Raw genomic sequence first — 16,985 nt, forward strand, 5'->3', positions numbered from 1 at the left:
TCCAGACAGAAAAGAATTAGCTACTGACAGTCCTTGAGAGGAAGGGCAGCTCTCCAGATGGGAGAACAATGACCATGCTGTGCAACGAGTCTCTGCAATTGGTTTGCGAAACTTTGTTTACCTCAAGGATCTATATTCTTCCCACAAATACAGAGAAAGAAATAAGCAGTATGTGCCCTAAGTACTTCCGGACCAGAAAAGAGTGTCTGAGTCATTGCTGGAAGAATCCAAAGTGTAGAAAACCAGCAGAAGACCACACATTTGGTCTCAGCCACAAAGTCAATCTTGGTTATCTTGCAGATATCTGAAAGGGGCACAGTCAAGACAGGATGGAGTAAAAGTTGTATTAAACAATTCAGAAACTGCTATGAACTGCCGTTCCCTTCTCTAAGCATGACACAGTCTTTGGTCTCTCTAATGGCAATGTCCTGGAGCAGGGAAGTACACAGCTGCCCTCAAACTTATTCCAGCTATTAGGCACACTGTTCCCTTTCTACACCTACTGCATTAACAGTATAGTAGGCTTTAAATGGTTATTTGTACCCAGAACACCTTTGTAGACTGTAATTATGGCTTGGTTATTCATTGCTTTGCAAGGTTCCTCAGTTTACTGGCTACAATTGTTAATTCAGCACTTGAGTAAGTTTTAATTAATGTCTTGGGGAGGTTGTTTTTATTGGGATATTTTCTTATGTTTTTGCTCACTGGTTCTTTTAGTTGCAGTTTGTTACTGTTAACTCATTTACATTGTTTCTTTTGAACCAATTCTCAAGCTTTTTCCCAACCTTGATCCTCTGGAATTTTTTTTTTTTTTTTTTTTTTTTTTTTACACTGTTTTGTGCCTTAGTCCTTCTTTTAGAATAAATGTAGGAGATGGGGAGCAGCAGTGGCTGCAGAAGACTCCTGACTCAGTACAGAAAGCACAGCCCTACAGTGGGGAGAAGAAAACATCAGTGGAGAGATGAAAAGATGTACATTACACAATGGGAGTGACCAGCAATGTACAAAAAAGTGTTGTTGGCCCACCCATCCAGATACCCATCAGAAAAGAAGAGATATGAAGTGGAAGTATTTGTAGATTCCAATCACATTATAACCTTTTGTGCATAAATAATCAGCCAGTGCATAAGCCTCTCAGAATCAACTGAACCAGAGGAAGCAGGTTCTAGTTTCAGATCCACATGAGAGCAGGAAGGTGGCATGTTCTGACTATTTACTCCCTCTTGCTTTTACAGAGGATATGACAGATAACCAGAAATCATTTTGCCTGCTGTATGAACTGAAGGTCAGCCATGCGTCTTCCCTGCTGGGCTTCCCTCTTGCCTTCAGATGCCTGAACACGACTGCAACATCGTGCAACAGCTGCTCAGGCAGCAGCTGCTGGCAACTGCTCAGCTTACCAGTAAATGGGTTCTTTATCTAGGGCATCAGAGGCTGTACCACCAAACACAGCTTCCTGAAGAAAATCCATGCTGCTGGAAGGCTGGAAATAAATGGCAGCCAACAGCTGCTATAGCTGTTTCCTGGGAAAGGAGATGAACCAGAAGCAGGAAGCAGGTGCATCAGGAATCTGCCCCAAAAACCCTACAGCGCAGCAGAGCTGGCATCCAGCAATCAGTGTGGAAGGCTGGCAGAGGGGAGCAAAGCAAACTGTGACATGAAGAGGCACGCCAATACGTCATGCCAAGAAAAAACCTCACAGTATGTGAGCTAGGTTTTCTGGCAGACAACATGTATGTCTCATGCCCAAGAACAGCTCTGACAATACACTGGTTGATCTAGTTGTGCAACTATCTGGCATGAAACTATACCCAGTGTTCCTATCAAGCTTAAAAAAAAAAAAAAAAAAAAAAAAAAAGGCTGTCCTTGCAGCTCCATCTTTCCTGACACAGAGTCAATTTTTAACTTTTCTTAAACCACAGATTATAAATCTGTTTAAACTGTGGGTGTTAATTTACTCTAGAGAAATAGATCTGGAAGAAAAGAAACAGCCCTTCAAACCAAGGTACATTTAAGCAAAGTATTGTTAGAGCAGTAAGGGAGTTCCGTCTTCATAAAATATAATGTAATTACATAACATAATGCAACTTATTTGATTTTTAAAAAAGCAAACTAACAACCAGAATTCAATGCAATTTTTTTTACCCACACTATCAAAAATGGTTCCATTTTTAATTCCTTCCCTTTCAGTGTATGGCAATTGGGAAACAAATGAGTAGATATTCTAAACCAACATAAAAAGGATGTCATTGTACTAATGTAAAACTGGTTTTGTGCTTTAAGGCTAATACAGTGTTTTTATTTACTTAGAACAAATGTTTCCAATTTGAATTTCACAACACTGAGATTTCATTGTTAGTTCTTACCAAAAGTTCTGTTGCAAAGATAGTGTCGAACACTGATATTTCCCAATTGGTTTGGTATCACTTGGTTGACCTGTAGGCATATTTCCGTGTCTTCACCTCTGATGTCAATTTCACCATTAACACCAAATATTTGGAAAACCACAACTGACATCTGTCAACAAAATTAAGATAAAACAATATGAGATTATCAGTTGTGGTCATTGTTATTTAAGTTCTGTCTATACCTTTTCCTCCACAGAAGGAAAAGAATCTTTGTATCCATAACCCTTGCTCACAGAAAAGCACCAAGTTTTCTCATTTCTTCTTCTTTTCCTTTTGCACCCATTGGCTTCACAATGGATTGCTCGACTGTCTCTCCAGAGACAGACACTTGTATTTATAACCACTAAAACCAATTCAGAATTGACCAGAAAAGTCATGATAGTGAGACAGAGTTTCCCCATTCTGACAAAGCAGCATATGATCTACGTGACACCTGAAATTTTCTAAGGCTGCATTCAACTTCATGCAGATCATAAAGCACAACCAAGCATTTGTGGTGCTGAATCAGAGCAGGTTAAAGAACCAGGATAGACTACTAAACTTTGGCTATCTGCATAATAGTCAGCCGTTTTTCTCTATGTATTGGATTGCATTAACTTTCAAAAAAAATTAGCAGCCAGTTTCAAAAGTCAGCTTTGGTATCAGAAGATATGTGTCCATCATCATTACTATTATTTTGGGCTCATTTTTCTAATGACTTTTTAGTTATATTCTACAAGTAGGAAAAAATATGCCAACATGCATTTGCATAACAATCTGAATTAATTCAGTTTTTTCTGTATTACATATATGCACAGATGATTGAAAATTTATTGAAAAGGAACCAATCATTTAAGTGAGCTGCTTTTTTTCCTTTTTTTTTTTAATAAAATGAAGGTGATCCACAAATATTTTAAAACAAAGGTAGGTTTAGAAGACTAACATTATGAGAAAGGAATATATGCCAGCAAGCACACTACAGATTTCAGTAAATTCCTTGTCTTTCTGTGGGCCCATATACTCTTAGGTTTCCAGTTCATGACCTTAACTGATACAAGAATGTAATTTAAGAAGCATTGATTTGGGCAAAGATCAGCAAGGAATAAGTAGGTAGGCAGATGGAAAAAGCTGGACCTTGCGCAGTGTCTCAAGGAGTGAATCTCTCTCTACATGGATTATTCTTACAAGCTTTAAATACTGGGCACTGTTCTGACATAATCCTGGACAAGAGACATCTGCCCAGGAGGGCAGTAGTCATGCTCCTATTCGCAAATACAACAGAACGCTACCAGTGCTAAGGAAACATCTCCATATAAGACATGTCAGAGTTACGGTGCTTTCTTTTATCTACACTTGATAACGTTAAAAAGCTCATTTTAAATACCACATTCAACAAAGCATAAAAGAACATGATGATATTACAAAGTATTGCTATGTACTAAAGCAGAAATATTTTCTGACATTTTTAAGTGGCTACTACCATTTATCAACAGTGGCAATAGAGGAGATAACAAGGACAGAGAATGCTCAGCGTGACTTGGATTAGATCTTCATTTGTACTTAATACAAGTGCACTAGATCCACAGGCTTCCATAACGCACTAACAAAAGCTCCCAAAACTACTTGAAAAGTCACCTCTAAAAGCATTCATTTTAGCTCTATTTTAAGGATTAATTTACTGAAGCATGTATTCTAATGGAATTCAATAATATTACCATTTCTTCACTAGTTTCATGGGCATTCTCTGAAGCAGCGCTCATGGCATCTGGAGATGACCCATCACAATTTTCAATCACTGTGCCTCCTTCATGGGCATTTTCTGATGGGCTTTGATAGTTTGTGGCTGTAATACCTTCCGTATATACATCAGAAAAAATGCAAAGTTAGCATAGCATAACCTGAATCACTCCTGCATTAAGAATAAAGTCAGTGTCTGTTACTGTATGCATACATTAACTCATTTTTTAAGATGAGTTGAACGGCTCATTAAACAAATATTTATGATTGAACTGCCATATCCATTCCTCTTACAGAGAGTTCAAAGTTCTAGATGCTATGCAGGTAAGGCAGGATATAGTGACAAAACCAAAATGGCTTTCTTACATGCACTGTTCAAAAATTGTGAAGGGCGTCTTTTAGTCTTCCAAATCAAATATAAAACTGATCCAGCAGAAAAAAAGGTTAAAGATCTATGCCATGTATCTAAAACAGTGCCATCAGAGCAAACATTTGCTGGTTTATGTTTAGAGAAATAAGCTATATATATTTTTGTTAGAGTGATCATGGTAGTGTTTCCTTGACAACTAGAAAGCATGCAGACTTAACCTACAGTTAAATATTGTTTAACAAGCTAAAAAGACATATAAAGTTTATTTAAAATGGAAAGTGTATTTTATGGCATACTCCCACATAAGCACATGCAGGAATACTCCTACAATCCAAATATAGAACAGGTTTACAAGTGAAGCATTCTTCTCATTATTGCTCTAGACTGAAAAAAAATCCTACAGAAAAAAAATAGTCATTCTTTATTCAAAGTAGAATTTATCATAAAAGAAGTACCAATAATGTCTTCTTATTGTATTACCTGACATTAGAAAATTCTTTTATCAGTTTTGCCAGGAAGCTACTAGGTCATTATAATTCCATAAGTCCACAAAACTACAGACTATATAGACATAACTACCATATGCCTGAATTCTTCCCTCAGATCAGGAGCAAACACTCACGCACAGATGAGCAAAAATTGGACAAATACCTGCTCTTAGACAGTCAATAGCTAGAAACTGCTCTGTAAGGAACAAGCTGCAAGGAGACTACCAGATCTATCTGCTTGGTAATTAGCATGGTGAGTATTAGTGAAAATCCATTTCTTTTTCACCTACTTTTAAAATTAAGGCTTCTTTACCACTTCAAGCATTACACTGATTCAGAGTACAAACCTGTAAACACTTACAACCAAAGCAACAGCTTTTAAGCAAAGCAGGGCACAGTTCTGCTTAATTCAGCATTACAACATAGCACTGCGATGCTTTTCCTCTCCTCAAGAGAGGAAAATTAAGTAGTGTTTCATTAAGTAGCACTATTTAAGTAGCATACCTTATTGCTTTCCCTTGAAATGATGTGCTGTGAATATACTTGGTATTACTGACTGGAGATGCTAACAGAAATACTGCTGGAAATTATCCAGGATTTGCTGCACTACAATCCTTTTGAGTATTATTTTGGTAATAAACAATATTTTCCTGTATTGCTTAAAAATATTTAGTTAAACCTACTTACCTTTCTCCAGAAAGCTTTGGCTGTCACTTCCATCACTCTCTATCAAATGATCCTCTAGCATCATACTATCAATAGAGATGGTATCCAGAGAGACTTGTGATGGACTTCTCTTCATATTCTTGTAAGAAACAGAGAATGCAGGGAGGTTGGACGGGCAGCGTTCCTTAGGCTTTGCACTTTTTAAATGTAAAGACATTAGGAAATTATTATTTAAAATTAAAGGAATTACACAGAAGTTACTTTAAAAAATGGCTCTAAATGAGGCAAGATATAATAAAAAAATCTAATTATTCAGTAATCTTTTGGCAAGAGATAAGCATAGAAACAACATGCATTCCTGTAGATATTTGTGCCAGTATTTTTCTCAATATGTATTTCATAGCATTTAAACTGAAAGTAAATAGTTTAAATCAATTAACTAACAATTCATTTTAGCTTTCATTGAATGGTGGATGCTGCATATCTTACACCTTTATATACTTCTAAAATTTTCATGTACTAGATGCTCACTTCTGCTGACCATTACTAAAAGTATGTGGCAAACAAGACTGATAAATGCTTTCAAATAGTAGGAAAACTGATTTAGTATTAAATCTTCTGTACCTTGATGATGACTGGGATGCAAACATTCTAACTGAAGTAACTTTCTCTTTGTTGATTTCAAGCTCTTCAGATTCTAAGGCAGTTTCTGATTCCAAGTCAGGGACTTGGGGAGGACAGCTTTCAGTTGCACCTTCCTGTTCATTTAACTTATTTGAGAATATGTTTTTATCATCCTCTTTATCAATGAAAAAATCAGTAGAATCTTCTCTTTTATTTAAAATGGATGCTGAATCCCTAGGATGCAAGCTACTTTTCTCACTTAGAGGTCCACAGACCTCCTCTGAATCACTTCTACTAAAAAGTCCACTGCTTCCTCCTTCACTCGTATCTCCCAAACCTTTATCTGATGCATCATCTGAAAATGATGTTCCTTTCTGAAAATCTGTATTACTGTCCGATTTAAACAAAAGAGGATCTATTAAAATTCCTTTATTAACTTCAGCATTCAGAGGCTTGCAGTCATTTACATAATCAAAATCAGTAATACCAGCTTGCACTACCTTATTGCCAACTAATTTACTCTCTGTAGTAAGAGCTTCCCCATTTCCCAAAGGGGAGAACTCTGATGCCAGAGGACTTTCTTCTTCCACGACTGGAGACTTACAAGGGTTTCCCTGAGTCACTGGATGGAGTAGTAAGGCTAGTTCGGCACTTTTCAGTAGGATCCCAATGCAGACATCTGTTTGCTTTGCAGGTTTTCCTGTCACTGCTTCTACATCATTCCTTAAGTTTTCCAGGAGCAATACAAGGGATTCATGGAGAAACAGCAAAAAAAGATACTGGTAATGATTGATCTGCATGCTTACGTGTTTTTGAACATGGACAAGAACATGTACATCTGCATCAGAGGAAGAGTTTTCAGAAAGCACTCCTGAAGTGTCTGACATTTGAATGCCGTTGGTCAAGGGGTCCGTCTCACTGCTGTAATATTCCTTTAAAAGTTTTTTACGTTGCAGTCTATTAGCAAGATCACTAGATTCACTTTTTGGAATGTTCAAAGCTGTCTGATTATGTGATAAAATCTCTTTTTGTGACTTTGCAAATCTTACTGGCTGGCAAATCCAAAGTGAAAGTGGAAATGAGTCCACAAAGCTTATTGGTCGGCCTTTCCCACTTTTTGTTCCTTCATAATCTATCCAAAACTGGGAAAAATGCAAGGCCCAAACATCAGTAGCTGCAGACGTCTTTAACGCATATTTATTCAATTTTGGGATGATATAACCTTTATAAACATCGTGCATTTTAGTATCTTGTTCATGAGCATGTCTCTGGAAGATTGGATGCAAAAGATTAAAATTCTTCCGGGACTTTGGAAAAGTGGTGAAAGTTCTACTGAAAAATTCACAGTCTTTGAAGTTCTGAAACAAAGCTTCCAGATCAGAGTGTCTGCAGTTTGGTGAGTATCTTGTATTTGTAGCAATCATCTCTGAACTTTGAATGGCAAGTGCACGAGGTTGATCTTTATGAATTTCAGGTTTGTTTTCAGATGGGATAATGAACTGCAAGAGAGAAATGTATTTCTTCTAGTTTAAAATATGTAAATTAAGAAGGTATACAATTAGAGAAACAAAATAATAGCCACGACAGCTAAAATAAAGAAAAATAACTGTAATTTTATGAGAACTCAAGTATACTAATACAGAACAGGGATAAGTCAGGCTCACAGATTATTATTTGTGTTTCCTCTTATTTTTAAGAAGGATGCTGCGGCATCTAAAACTCAAAGTCTTTGTACAAAAACATAAGGAGTCTCAAAAATGACAGGGTCTCAGGCTTTTCTTATCTGAAGGATTTTGATTTAGGTCAGCTATATTAGGCTGAAGTGTCATTTCTTCAACTCATAAACAGCTTGGCAGAAAGTTTCTTCAAGTGTTCCAAATATTTACAACTTTCAACTCCAAATTACAATTATCTGTTTTTCAATCTGATTTGTCAAATAGGGTTTTTCACTACACTGAGTGCTACAGTATTTTATTTCTATGGCAAGATACAGGGAAACAATTAGATGTGCTAACACAGCTAACATTCTTAACATTGTAGAATACAGAATAGGCATTTTGTGACCATTATCTGATAAGCATAATACATTTTTTCAATCAAAGATAAAAACTCCTAAAACCCAACAAAATAATTGAGTATACTGGATTTAATTTAACTTGCATATTTTTAGTACAAGTTTTAAAGGAAATAAATATTTTCTGCCAAATCCTGTATCTGATGTTGCTAACATGAACCTTGCCCACGCTAGTTTTGCTAGTATCAGTGATACTACCTTCTGTCACATCTTCATGCTGAATCTAGAAAGATTAGAATTAAAAAGTCATCCTAAAGACATTTAACAGATGGGAGTGATGAAGCTTCTTCATGTAAATAAAAGGACTCTGAACAAAATAACCATATATGTAACTGTATAATAATTAACTATATGATATGTAAACATCAAGCATACCGATAATAAAAGATTTTTAATTTGCTAGAATAAAAATAATGCAGTTAAGACAGGGATGAAATAATTAATATGAATCAAGGTTTGAGGGACTTATGGGTACTTTTATCTTCTCTTAATTTAGTGGGCTATTCGCATATAGTAATTCAATATTAGATCAGCCTGTATTTGCAGTTGCCTGGTTGCTATCTCTCAACAATTGTTTTCATTCAGTACAAATCATATCCTTTTAAAGTTCCATTAACTATGCACCAAGAGCCTTAGAAAGATAACCATCTCTCCACAGGCTGACTTTTTAGAACCCTTAAAACGTCTCCTGTGGACACCAACAAAAAGACTCATTGTTTTGTTCACCTCTGAATCCTGGAAACCAATGCCCAGTGCAAATCAAGGGGAAAAAAATTTGTCTGCTCGATAGTCCTTCTCCTGTAAAGAAGACAATGGAAGCAAAAATCTCATGTTCAGCTGCATTAACAAGCACCACTCCTCTGGAATAAACATATAGAGAACTTGTGTACCTGAACTACAGCCAAGGGCCAGTGCAAAATAAAAAACGGTGAGAATGGGTTTTGAGAAGGAAATCAGCATTCAGGTGAACTACTTTCTTTACTCCAGGCATTCACTAACAAGATAGAAGAGTTTTGATATACTACAACTGGAGGAACAAGGGAGGGCCCTTGCATTAATATAGAATGCAAATATGAATTTTTCGCTAGTTATTTTTACTTTGGTGCTCAATTTTTTTCCCTCTGCTATGTTAGCTTCATTGAACACAGTGAAATAATTTGTTAATACTCCCATTCAGGTCTTCAGTATGAAACCAAAATACCCCTAGGACATAGATGAATTAGTGTGGAAGGCAGATATCTGTCTTCAAACCATCATATTCTGCATAGTTTTCCAGAGCAGCATTGCTTATTCTGTGGGTTGTTTGTTCATTTATTGCTTATGCTGCTTAGCTAACAGCTTTTCAGAATAACAGAAAAAGTATTTTCTTCCAAAGAACCACAAAACCCCTCCTCAATGACAGCGTACCTTTAACATTAGTCCATCAACTCTAACATCAACATGTTCATCTGATTTTGAATTGTCATTTAACTTGTACATAGCCATGAACTGAATAAGACTCTGTTTCAAATCCAACACGAACTGATTTAGCCAAAGAATACTTCTCTCATCCAGGGTGAACTGTAAAGCATTCAGCTGGCCATACAAATTTGGACATGGAACTAAAAGAGAAAACAAAACAAAATCATGAGAAGTAGTAAAATGTTTAGGGGTTGGGGTTTTTTTGTTTGTTTTTAAAAGAAGCGCAGACTTACATTTCACAAGTATTTTACATCAGAGAAAGAATGGAAACCCACTCCTTTGGTCCCAAGGAAGAATAAGTTGTTAGGGGATACCTAAAGTGATGCTTGTTTCTCTCACTCCAAGCAAGTACCTCAATTTTTGAATGTAAAAAGCTAATCTAAGAATAGAATGAAGTCTGAGGAGACAGGGAGAATGTCCTCATTACAGAGGAAGGGCAGGACCAAGGAGATATGCTGTCCTCAGGTCCCATCCCCAAGAAATCCACTGTCATTTCTGTATATAAGACAGGGTCAGCCCCATAACATATTAATAAAAATAACTCCCGCAGATCTTCATTTCATCTTAGATGCTGCTGCAATAGTTTGAGTTCCTTTATGTAGCCAGATACTACAACTGCAGAAACAATACATGTATGTTGGAGAATGAAGAATTTGTATCTCAGTAAAAATGCTGTGAGTGTTTTCAGAGTTAAAAACCATGCTTATAAAAAACCCAGTATTTATAGGAGTTTGCCCGGAGCAAGCACTGTGGAAACAGAGCAGTGTTGTGTTTTTTCCATTTTAGAAAGGCATTACCTATTTCCAATTGTCAACCTGGCATCAGTATTAAGCTTCATGAAGGTGAAGGTAATGCACAAAATTTATGGTTCAGTACAAATAAAACCAGTCTTACTAGGAAAGTCTTTTCCATCTGGGTAGTAATATTCAGTGAATTCAATATGAATAGCTGGCATTTCTGGTGGAAGATAAAGTGATTTTTTATTGCAAGAGATCAGAGCTTTAGGGGAAGAACGACACTGGTCTGCTGTTGAAACCTGTAAAAGATAAAAGATTAACTTCATTAATACATTACATTTTTATGAATCATTAAGCATTTGTAGTTGCAAGGCACTGCCCCTAGTAGGGTAACATTCCACTGCTCTCAGATGTAGATCCCCAGCTACACAAAGTGCAGACAACGAGAAACACCTAGTTGCCTTGTAGTAGCAGCAATCTGCATAGAACAGTCTCATGAGAAAACTATATAGTATTAACAGTACCAGATCCCCTTCCTTCATGCGAGGCAGGAGGCAGCAGGTCACTTTCAAAAGGCGTTCAGTAGAAGCCTAGAACAATCCCATATCTTTACTGCAAACACTACTGCTCCTGTATAAACAATTATGCTAGGACATGGTATATTTGCATACCGTCTGTCCAGAAGGAACCCGTATCTAGATGATAAGAGATAGATAAGCTAGGTAAGTTTATTACACAAATGTCAGAAGTCCTTGTACTGTCACCAGGACAGATTCCAGTACATGGGCCAACTCTCAACTGTATACTGCTAAACATGGTGTTCAGCATGCACCTGGCAGAGATATGTATACTTGGCTATGCCCAAAGGTCTGCTTCACAGGAGAATCAAGACACTATAGAACAGTAATCCTCCCTTTCTCTTTCCTTCCAATGTAAATTATGAAACAAGAAAGAGATCACCTTTTGATACATATTTGACCTTAAATTTCTTGGAATGCACCCTAGTTTAAAAAGTGTGTTGTCAAAACAAAGCTCTTTCATCCAACACTTAGTAGGTCAGACCGCTAGTTTGAAATTAGCCAACTTGTTAATATTAAATATATGATGATGTGTACTTGTACTAGTTTCACTGGAAATAATGAATATATAACCTTTATAAGCCTGCTTCAGCCTGTGTAGCTGTTTTCAAGCTGCCAACACCCCTGTGTTAACATGCACAAAAATTCAAGTAATAACAGATCTATTTAGAAAAATAGCTTTTTGTAGATTATATAGAAATAATGACAATTTTAAAAATTGAAAATGTATTTGTGTAGGAAGGAGGAGGAGACGAGCATCTGAAGAGTAGAAAGCAAACAAAAACACCAACAGTAGAAAATTATATTATAAAACCACTTCAAACCCAGATGAAGGCTCCTGGCAGCAAGCTGCAACCTCCCACTCTACCAGAAGTGATATGGCAAAAAAGCACTGAAAATTGGAACAAGAGCGCGTAGAAGTCACAATGACTAAGGGCACACACTAATAATTTTTGTTAGGACCTGAAATTTAGAGTAGGATCCGCCCATATCACTACCATTCTGCCTTAGAGATATACTCCTTCTCTATTCCAGTTGCCTCCTATTTGCACCAAAGAGTGAATCTGGACCACAGCCAGCAACTAAAACCGCTCACTGAAACAAATGAGGGAAAAAAAGAAAAAAAAAAATGGTTAAAGTGTCTACTCAAAGTTTCACTGAGGAGAAGGAGGGGATGGAGAAAAATGTAAAGCCTCCTTAATTTAACATTTAAAAAATAAATTCACGTACTTAGAAAAAGATGTCAATAACAAAAGCATGAAACACAAACCCACATATTAAAATACTGGGTACCTAACACAGCACAATGAAAAGATGAAATTTCAAATGTCAGGATTTGGGAATCAGTAGAACTTGGATCCACAACATAATTGTGGTAGAGTATCATCTAATATAGAGTCAGTAAGAAAATATCCACTGATTTTAACAAAGCAGAAGCAGGCCCATAAAGATGTAATCCAATAACAAATGGAAAGACTTCTAGTAATTTCAATGGGCTTCAGAACTGTCCCTTAAAAACCATGGTTATGTAACAGTCAAGGGCAAAGCAGCCCCAGTTTTACTAACTTGAAGAAATGTACCTGATATATATTGAAATCTGCAAGTCTAACCACAATAGGACTAGACATCAGTTTGCCCTTTGGTTGTTGGGAAGATACAGAGGAAGCCCTAGATGTTCCTTTCGGTATCTGTTCCTTGCCTGTAGGAAAGAATAGTGATGGAATCACTGAAAAGTACAGTCTTTTTTAGAATAGTTTTAACATTTCATGGAATTAGAGCATTAGTGGTGCAAACAAAGTACCTGTTTGTAGGTTTTGAGGAGATACAGCAGGTGGTGATTTGGGAGGAGAATCTATGACCTGATCTTTCACAGCCTGCTTAAGCAATTCAACATTGCCTTTGAATTCATTTAATAATTCTTTGGCCCAACCACTTCTGGTTTTAGTGGCATCACTGTAATGCATCCAGTGATTGCAGCTGTCTCCTGCAAATAAGAGGAATGGGAAAATACTAACTCATTTGAAAGTTTGCTTCTAACTGGGTAACAAATTTCCACTATTTCACAATTCTTCTTCAAAATATAATCTCATTGCATGCTGTAATTACAGAACAACAGAAGTTATAACAGACGTTAAAACAGAAGTTATATATTACATAAAAACAAGTCTCACTGCTTCACAAATTCACTCAGAAAACAACATATTGCCACCTGCCTTTTAACACCACTAACTAATGCTCAAAACATCATTGGATATTTCCAGTTCAAAGAAATCTGATGACACATTAATTTCATATGTGAGAACATGCAAAAAAATGTTTCATTGAAAAAAAATGTGAGAGCAAGTAACAGAACAATGTTCTCATGCTCACTTTTTCCAAACTTATCTTTCCTGCCAGAACTGTGTCCTAAGAAGTTCCTGGTCCCTTTTCAGAAATGTATTCTTTTAGTCTTGGCTCTCTAGCACCTTTGTGGCACACAAACAAGAAGGTAAGTTCAATCAGTGCTGCAGCACATAGCCTTAAAAATCAAGCCCAGTAGAAATTCTTTTATTCCTAACATGTTTCTGTTGGTCAAGCATTTAAACCTCTGAAAGATATTGAGATGTCTTCAAACAGTGCCTGTAAAGACAGTCTAACCTGTTCAATAATAAGGATGCAATACAAGTAACTTCTATCAAGTGGTACAACACTCTTTAAATACCAGCATGTGAAAGCTTACTTTATTTTGGACTTAATGAGGTTTTGGATACTTACACTGGGGATGAGAAGATATGGTTGCTATTAAAATAGGAAAATGCTTTAGGAAAAAAATGTGGTTTCAAGTCTAAGTGCAAAGATTTCAGCATGGAAGAAACGTTAAGGGAGTGGCCTATCACAAGATATGACATTTTCCCCCACCCTCCTGCCTCACAAGGGAGGAATAACCTCATGCACCAGTACAGGTTAGGGGCTGACCTGCTGGGAAGTAGCGCTGCAGAGAAGGACCTGGGAGTCCTGGTGGACAAGCAGCTCTCCATGAGCCAGCAGTGTGCCCTCGTGGCCAAGGCGGCCGACGGTATCCTGGGGTGCATTAAGAGGAGTGTGGCCAGCAGGTTGAGGGAGGTTATCCTCCCCCTCTACTCTGTCCTAGTGAGGCCACACCTGGAGGTCTGTGTCCAGTTCTGGGCTCCCCAGTTCAAGAAAGACAAGGAACTACTGGAGAGAGTCCAGTGGAAGGCTACAAGGATGATGAGGGGACTGGAGCATCTCTCTCATGAGGAAAGGCTGAGAGAGCTGGGTCTGATTAGCCTGGAGAAGAGAAGACTGAGAGGGGATCTGATCAATGCTTATAAATATCTAAAGGGTGGATTTCAAGAGGAGAGGCAAGACTCTCTTCAGTGGTGCCCAGCGACAGGACAAGGGGCAACGGGCACAAACTGGAACACAGGAAGCTCCATCTGAAACATGAGAAAAGACGTCTTTACTCTGAGGGTGACCGAGCACTGGAACAGGCTGCCCAGAGAGATTGTGGAGTCTCCTCCTCTGGAGATACTCAAGCCCCGCCTGGATGCAATCCTGTGCAACCTGGTCTAGGTGATCCTGCTGTAGCAGGTGGGTCGCACTAGATGATCTCCAGAGGTCCCTTCCAACCCCTACCATTCTGTGATTCTGTGACTTTAGCAAGGCTTTCAACACTGGCTGTAACATGCTTAGTGACAAAATGATAAAGTACTGACTAGGTAAGTACACAGTGAGATAGACTGGAAACTGGCTAATCTGTTGGTCTTCAAGGGCTGGGATCAGCAGCATGAAGTCCTGCTGGAGGCAGTCATCTGTGGAGCACCCCCTGGGCCAATACTGGTGCCAATATATCTTTGTTAATAACCTGGATGATGGGACAGACTGCACCCTCAACAGCTTTGCAGATGGTACAAAACTAGGAGGAATGGTTGATACACCAGGCAGTTGTGCTGCCATTCAGAGGGACTCTCAAAAGGCTAGAAAAGTGACCTAACAGTAATCTCGTGAACTTCAAAGGGAAGGCTATGGGCTGACCGGCTGGGAAGCAGCTTCACACAAAAACCAAAAACCCTCCAAAAAAAACCAAATCCTGAGACAAGTTGAACATGAACCAGTCATGTATCCTTCACGCAAAGAAAGCCAACAGCACTTAGGAAAAGCATTGTCAGCAGGTTAAAGGGGGTGATCCCTGCCCTTTGCTCAACCTTAGTGAGACCACATCTGGAGTGCTGGGTCCAGTTCTGGGCTCCCCAGTACAAGAAGGCCATGGACTTACTGGAGCAAGTCCAGCAAAGGGTCACAAAGATACTTAAGGGACTGGAACCGAGATAGCTGGGATCATTTAGCCTGCAGAAGAGAAGGCTCAGAGGGATCTTATCAATATGTGTAAGTGTCTGATGGGGGGAGTAAAGATAAAGGAGCCAGATTCTTCTCAGTGGTGCCCACTGACAGGACAAAAGGGAATAAGCACAAACTGATATACAAGAAATTCCACTTAAATTAAGAAAAAAAAAAAAGAAAAAAAAGAAAAAAAAAAAGAAGAAGAAAAGAGCTTTTCTACTGTGAGGGTGGTTAAACACTGGTGGACTAGGTTGCCCAGGGAGGCTATAGTGTCTCTGCCCTCGAAGCTATTCCAAACCTAACTGAACACAATCCTGGGAAGCTTACTTTTAATTAATACCACTTTAATCAGAGGAGTTGGACTATACAGCCTCCAGAGGTGCCCTCCATCCTCAACTATTGCACAATTCTATCTATGGAGATGTCATTGCCACATTTATCTGTGCAGAGTGAAGAGACAGGCCAGATAGTAACAAGAAAACAATATTTTAGTGGAGCTGACACTGATGTTGCTACCATCTGAATTTATTGCTGGCTGCCCAGGAAGAAAATGCTTTCTAATTTCTCATATTGTCTCAATACATCAGCTCAATCAAGCATATCCTGTGCTGCAAAATGTCCTGTATCATGGCAAAGCAGCAGCTTTCTATGATCATCATCCAGCAACATATCAGCTGCACAGATAATGGACAAAAGCTTCTGTGAGAGCAGGTTTAGGAGGACTAGTAAAGCGATAGATTGCGGTACAGACAGGTTTACAACATCCAGTAACAGTCTGGCTTATGTCAGGGTTATCACAGTCAATTGACATACAACCTGCTTCATTTTTCTTAAGTACTATGAAGAGCTATGGTTGGAAGGCTTGATTTTCAATGGGTTATAAATTTACCCTACAGCAATTATGCCTCAGACTCCCTGTAGAGTCTTTCTGGGTGGGGTCTGTTACAAAAACAAACAAACAAAAAACCCACAAGAACCCAATCTGCACAGATAACTAATTGTTGAAGGCTTTTTTCCTGAAGGTTTAATCACAATTTTCAAGAAGACTATACCAAAAGAGCTACTTCTAAATATTCCATAGGCCAGAAAGGTACAAAATCAGAAAAGAGTCTGTCAACAGTCACAGAAGTATATAGCTGTTTCCTCCTTGCCCATTGTAGTAGAGTATTAATAAGGTGTTGTCCATAAGTATGCAATAGAGCCTCAACTTCAGGGTATGAACGTTCTGTATGCCAGGTGATGGCTTGATACAGCATTATATAGAGGCATGATACCTACATAGCCAGAGAACTCCCTTTCAACTTCTGAGATTAATATATGCTCATTTTACTTTGACTAGAGGGACTCTCCCCCCCCCATGATGACAGTTTGTCCATAAAATTGACACACTCTTCTAAAACGGTGAGGACGACCTCTTAAAGTGGAAAAAGAAACTTTCTGGCATGTTCCCTCCCCCTCCACACATACACCCTATTGGATCAAACACCATCACCTTTAGCAGGGTTTTTTTGGTCATAGCTAA

At 38.2% G+C, this 16,985-nt stretch overlaps 1 protein-coding gene across 3 annotated transcripts in view; it reads right to left on the reverse strand.

Annotated features, from left to right (window-relative positions):
• Positions 1-16,985, reverse strand: part of BLTP3B (bridge-like lipid transfer protein family member 3B) — a 59,071-nt gene that overhangs the window by 11,416 nt on the left and 30,670 nt on the right. For all 3 annotated transcript variants that reach the window (XM_054812803.1, XM_054812801.1, XM_054812802.1), the window contains 8 exons: positions 12,924-13,106; positions 12,703-12,821; positions 10,702-10,843; positions 9,754-9,947; positions 6,273-7,771; positions 5,670-5,845; positions 4,103-4,239; positions 2,367-2,517 (listed from right to left, as the gene is read on the reverse strand). In XM_054812803.1, coding sequence (XP_054668778.1) covers positions 2,367-2,517; positions 4,103-4,239; positions 5,670-5,845; positions 6,273-7,771; positions 9,754-9,947; positions 10,702-10,843; positions 12,703-12,821; positions 12,924-13,106 — 2,601 coding nt within the window. The remainder of the gene's footprint in view (positions 1-2,366; positions 2,518-4,102; positions 4,240-5,669; positions 5,846-6,272; positions 7,772-9,753; positions 9,948-10,701; positions 10,844-12,702; positions 12,822-12,923; positions 13,107-16,985) is intronic.

Source organism: Grus americana, chromosome 1 (genome assembly GCF_028858705.1).
Source record: "Grus americana isolate bGruAme1 chromosome 1, bGruAme1.mat, whole genome shotgun sequence".
Taxonomy (NCBI): domain Eukaryota; kingdom Metazoa; phylum Chordata; class Aves; order Gruiformes; family Gruidae; genus Grus; species Grus americana.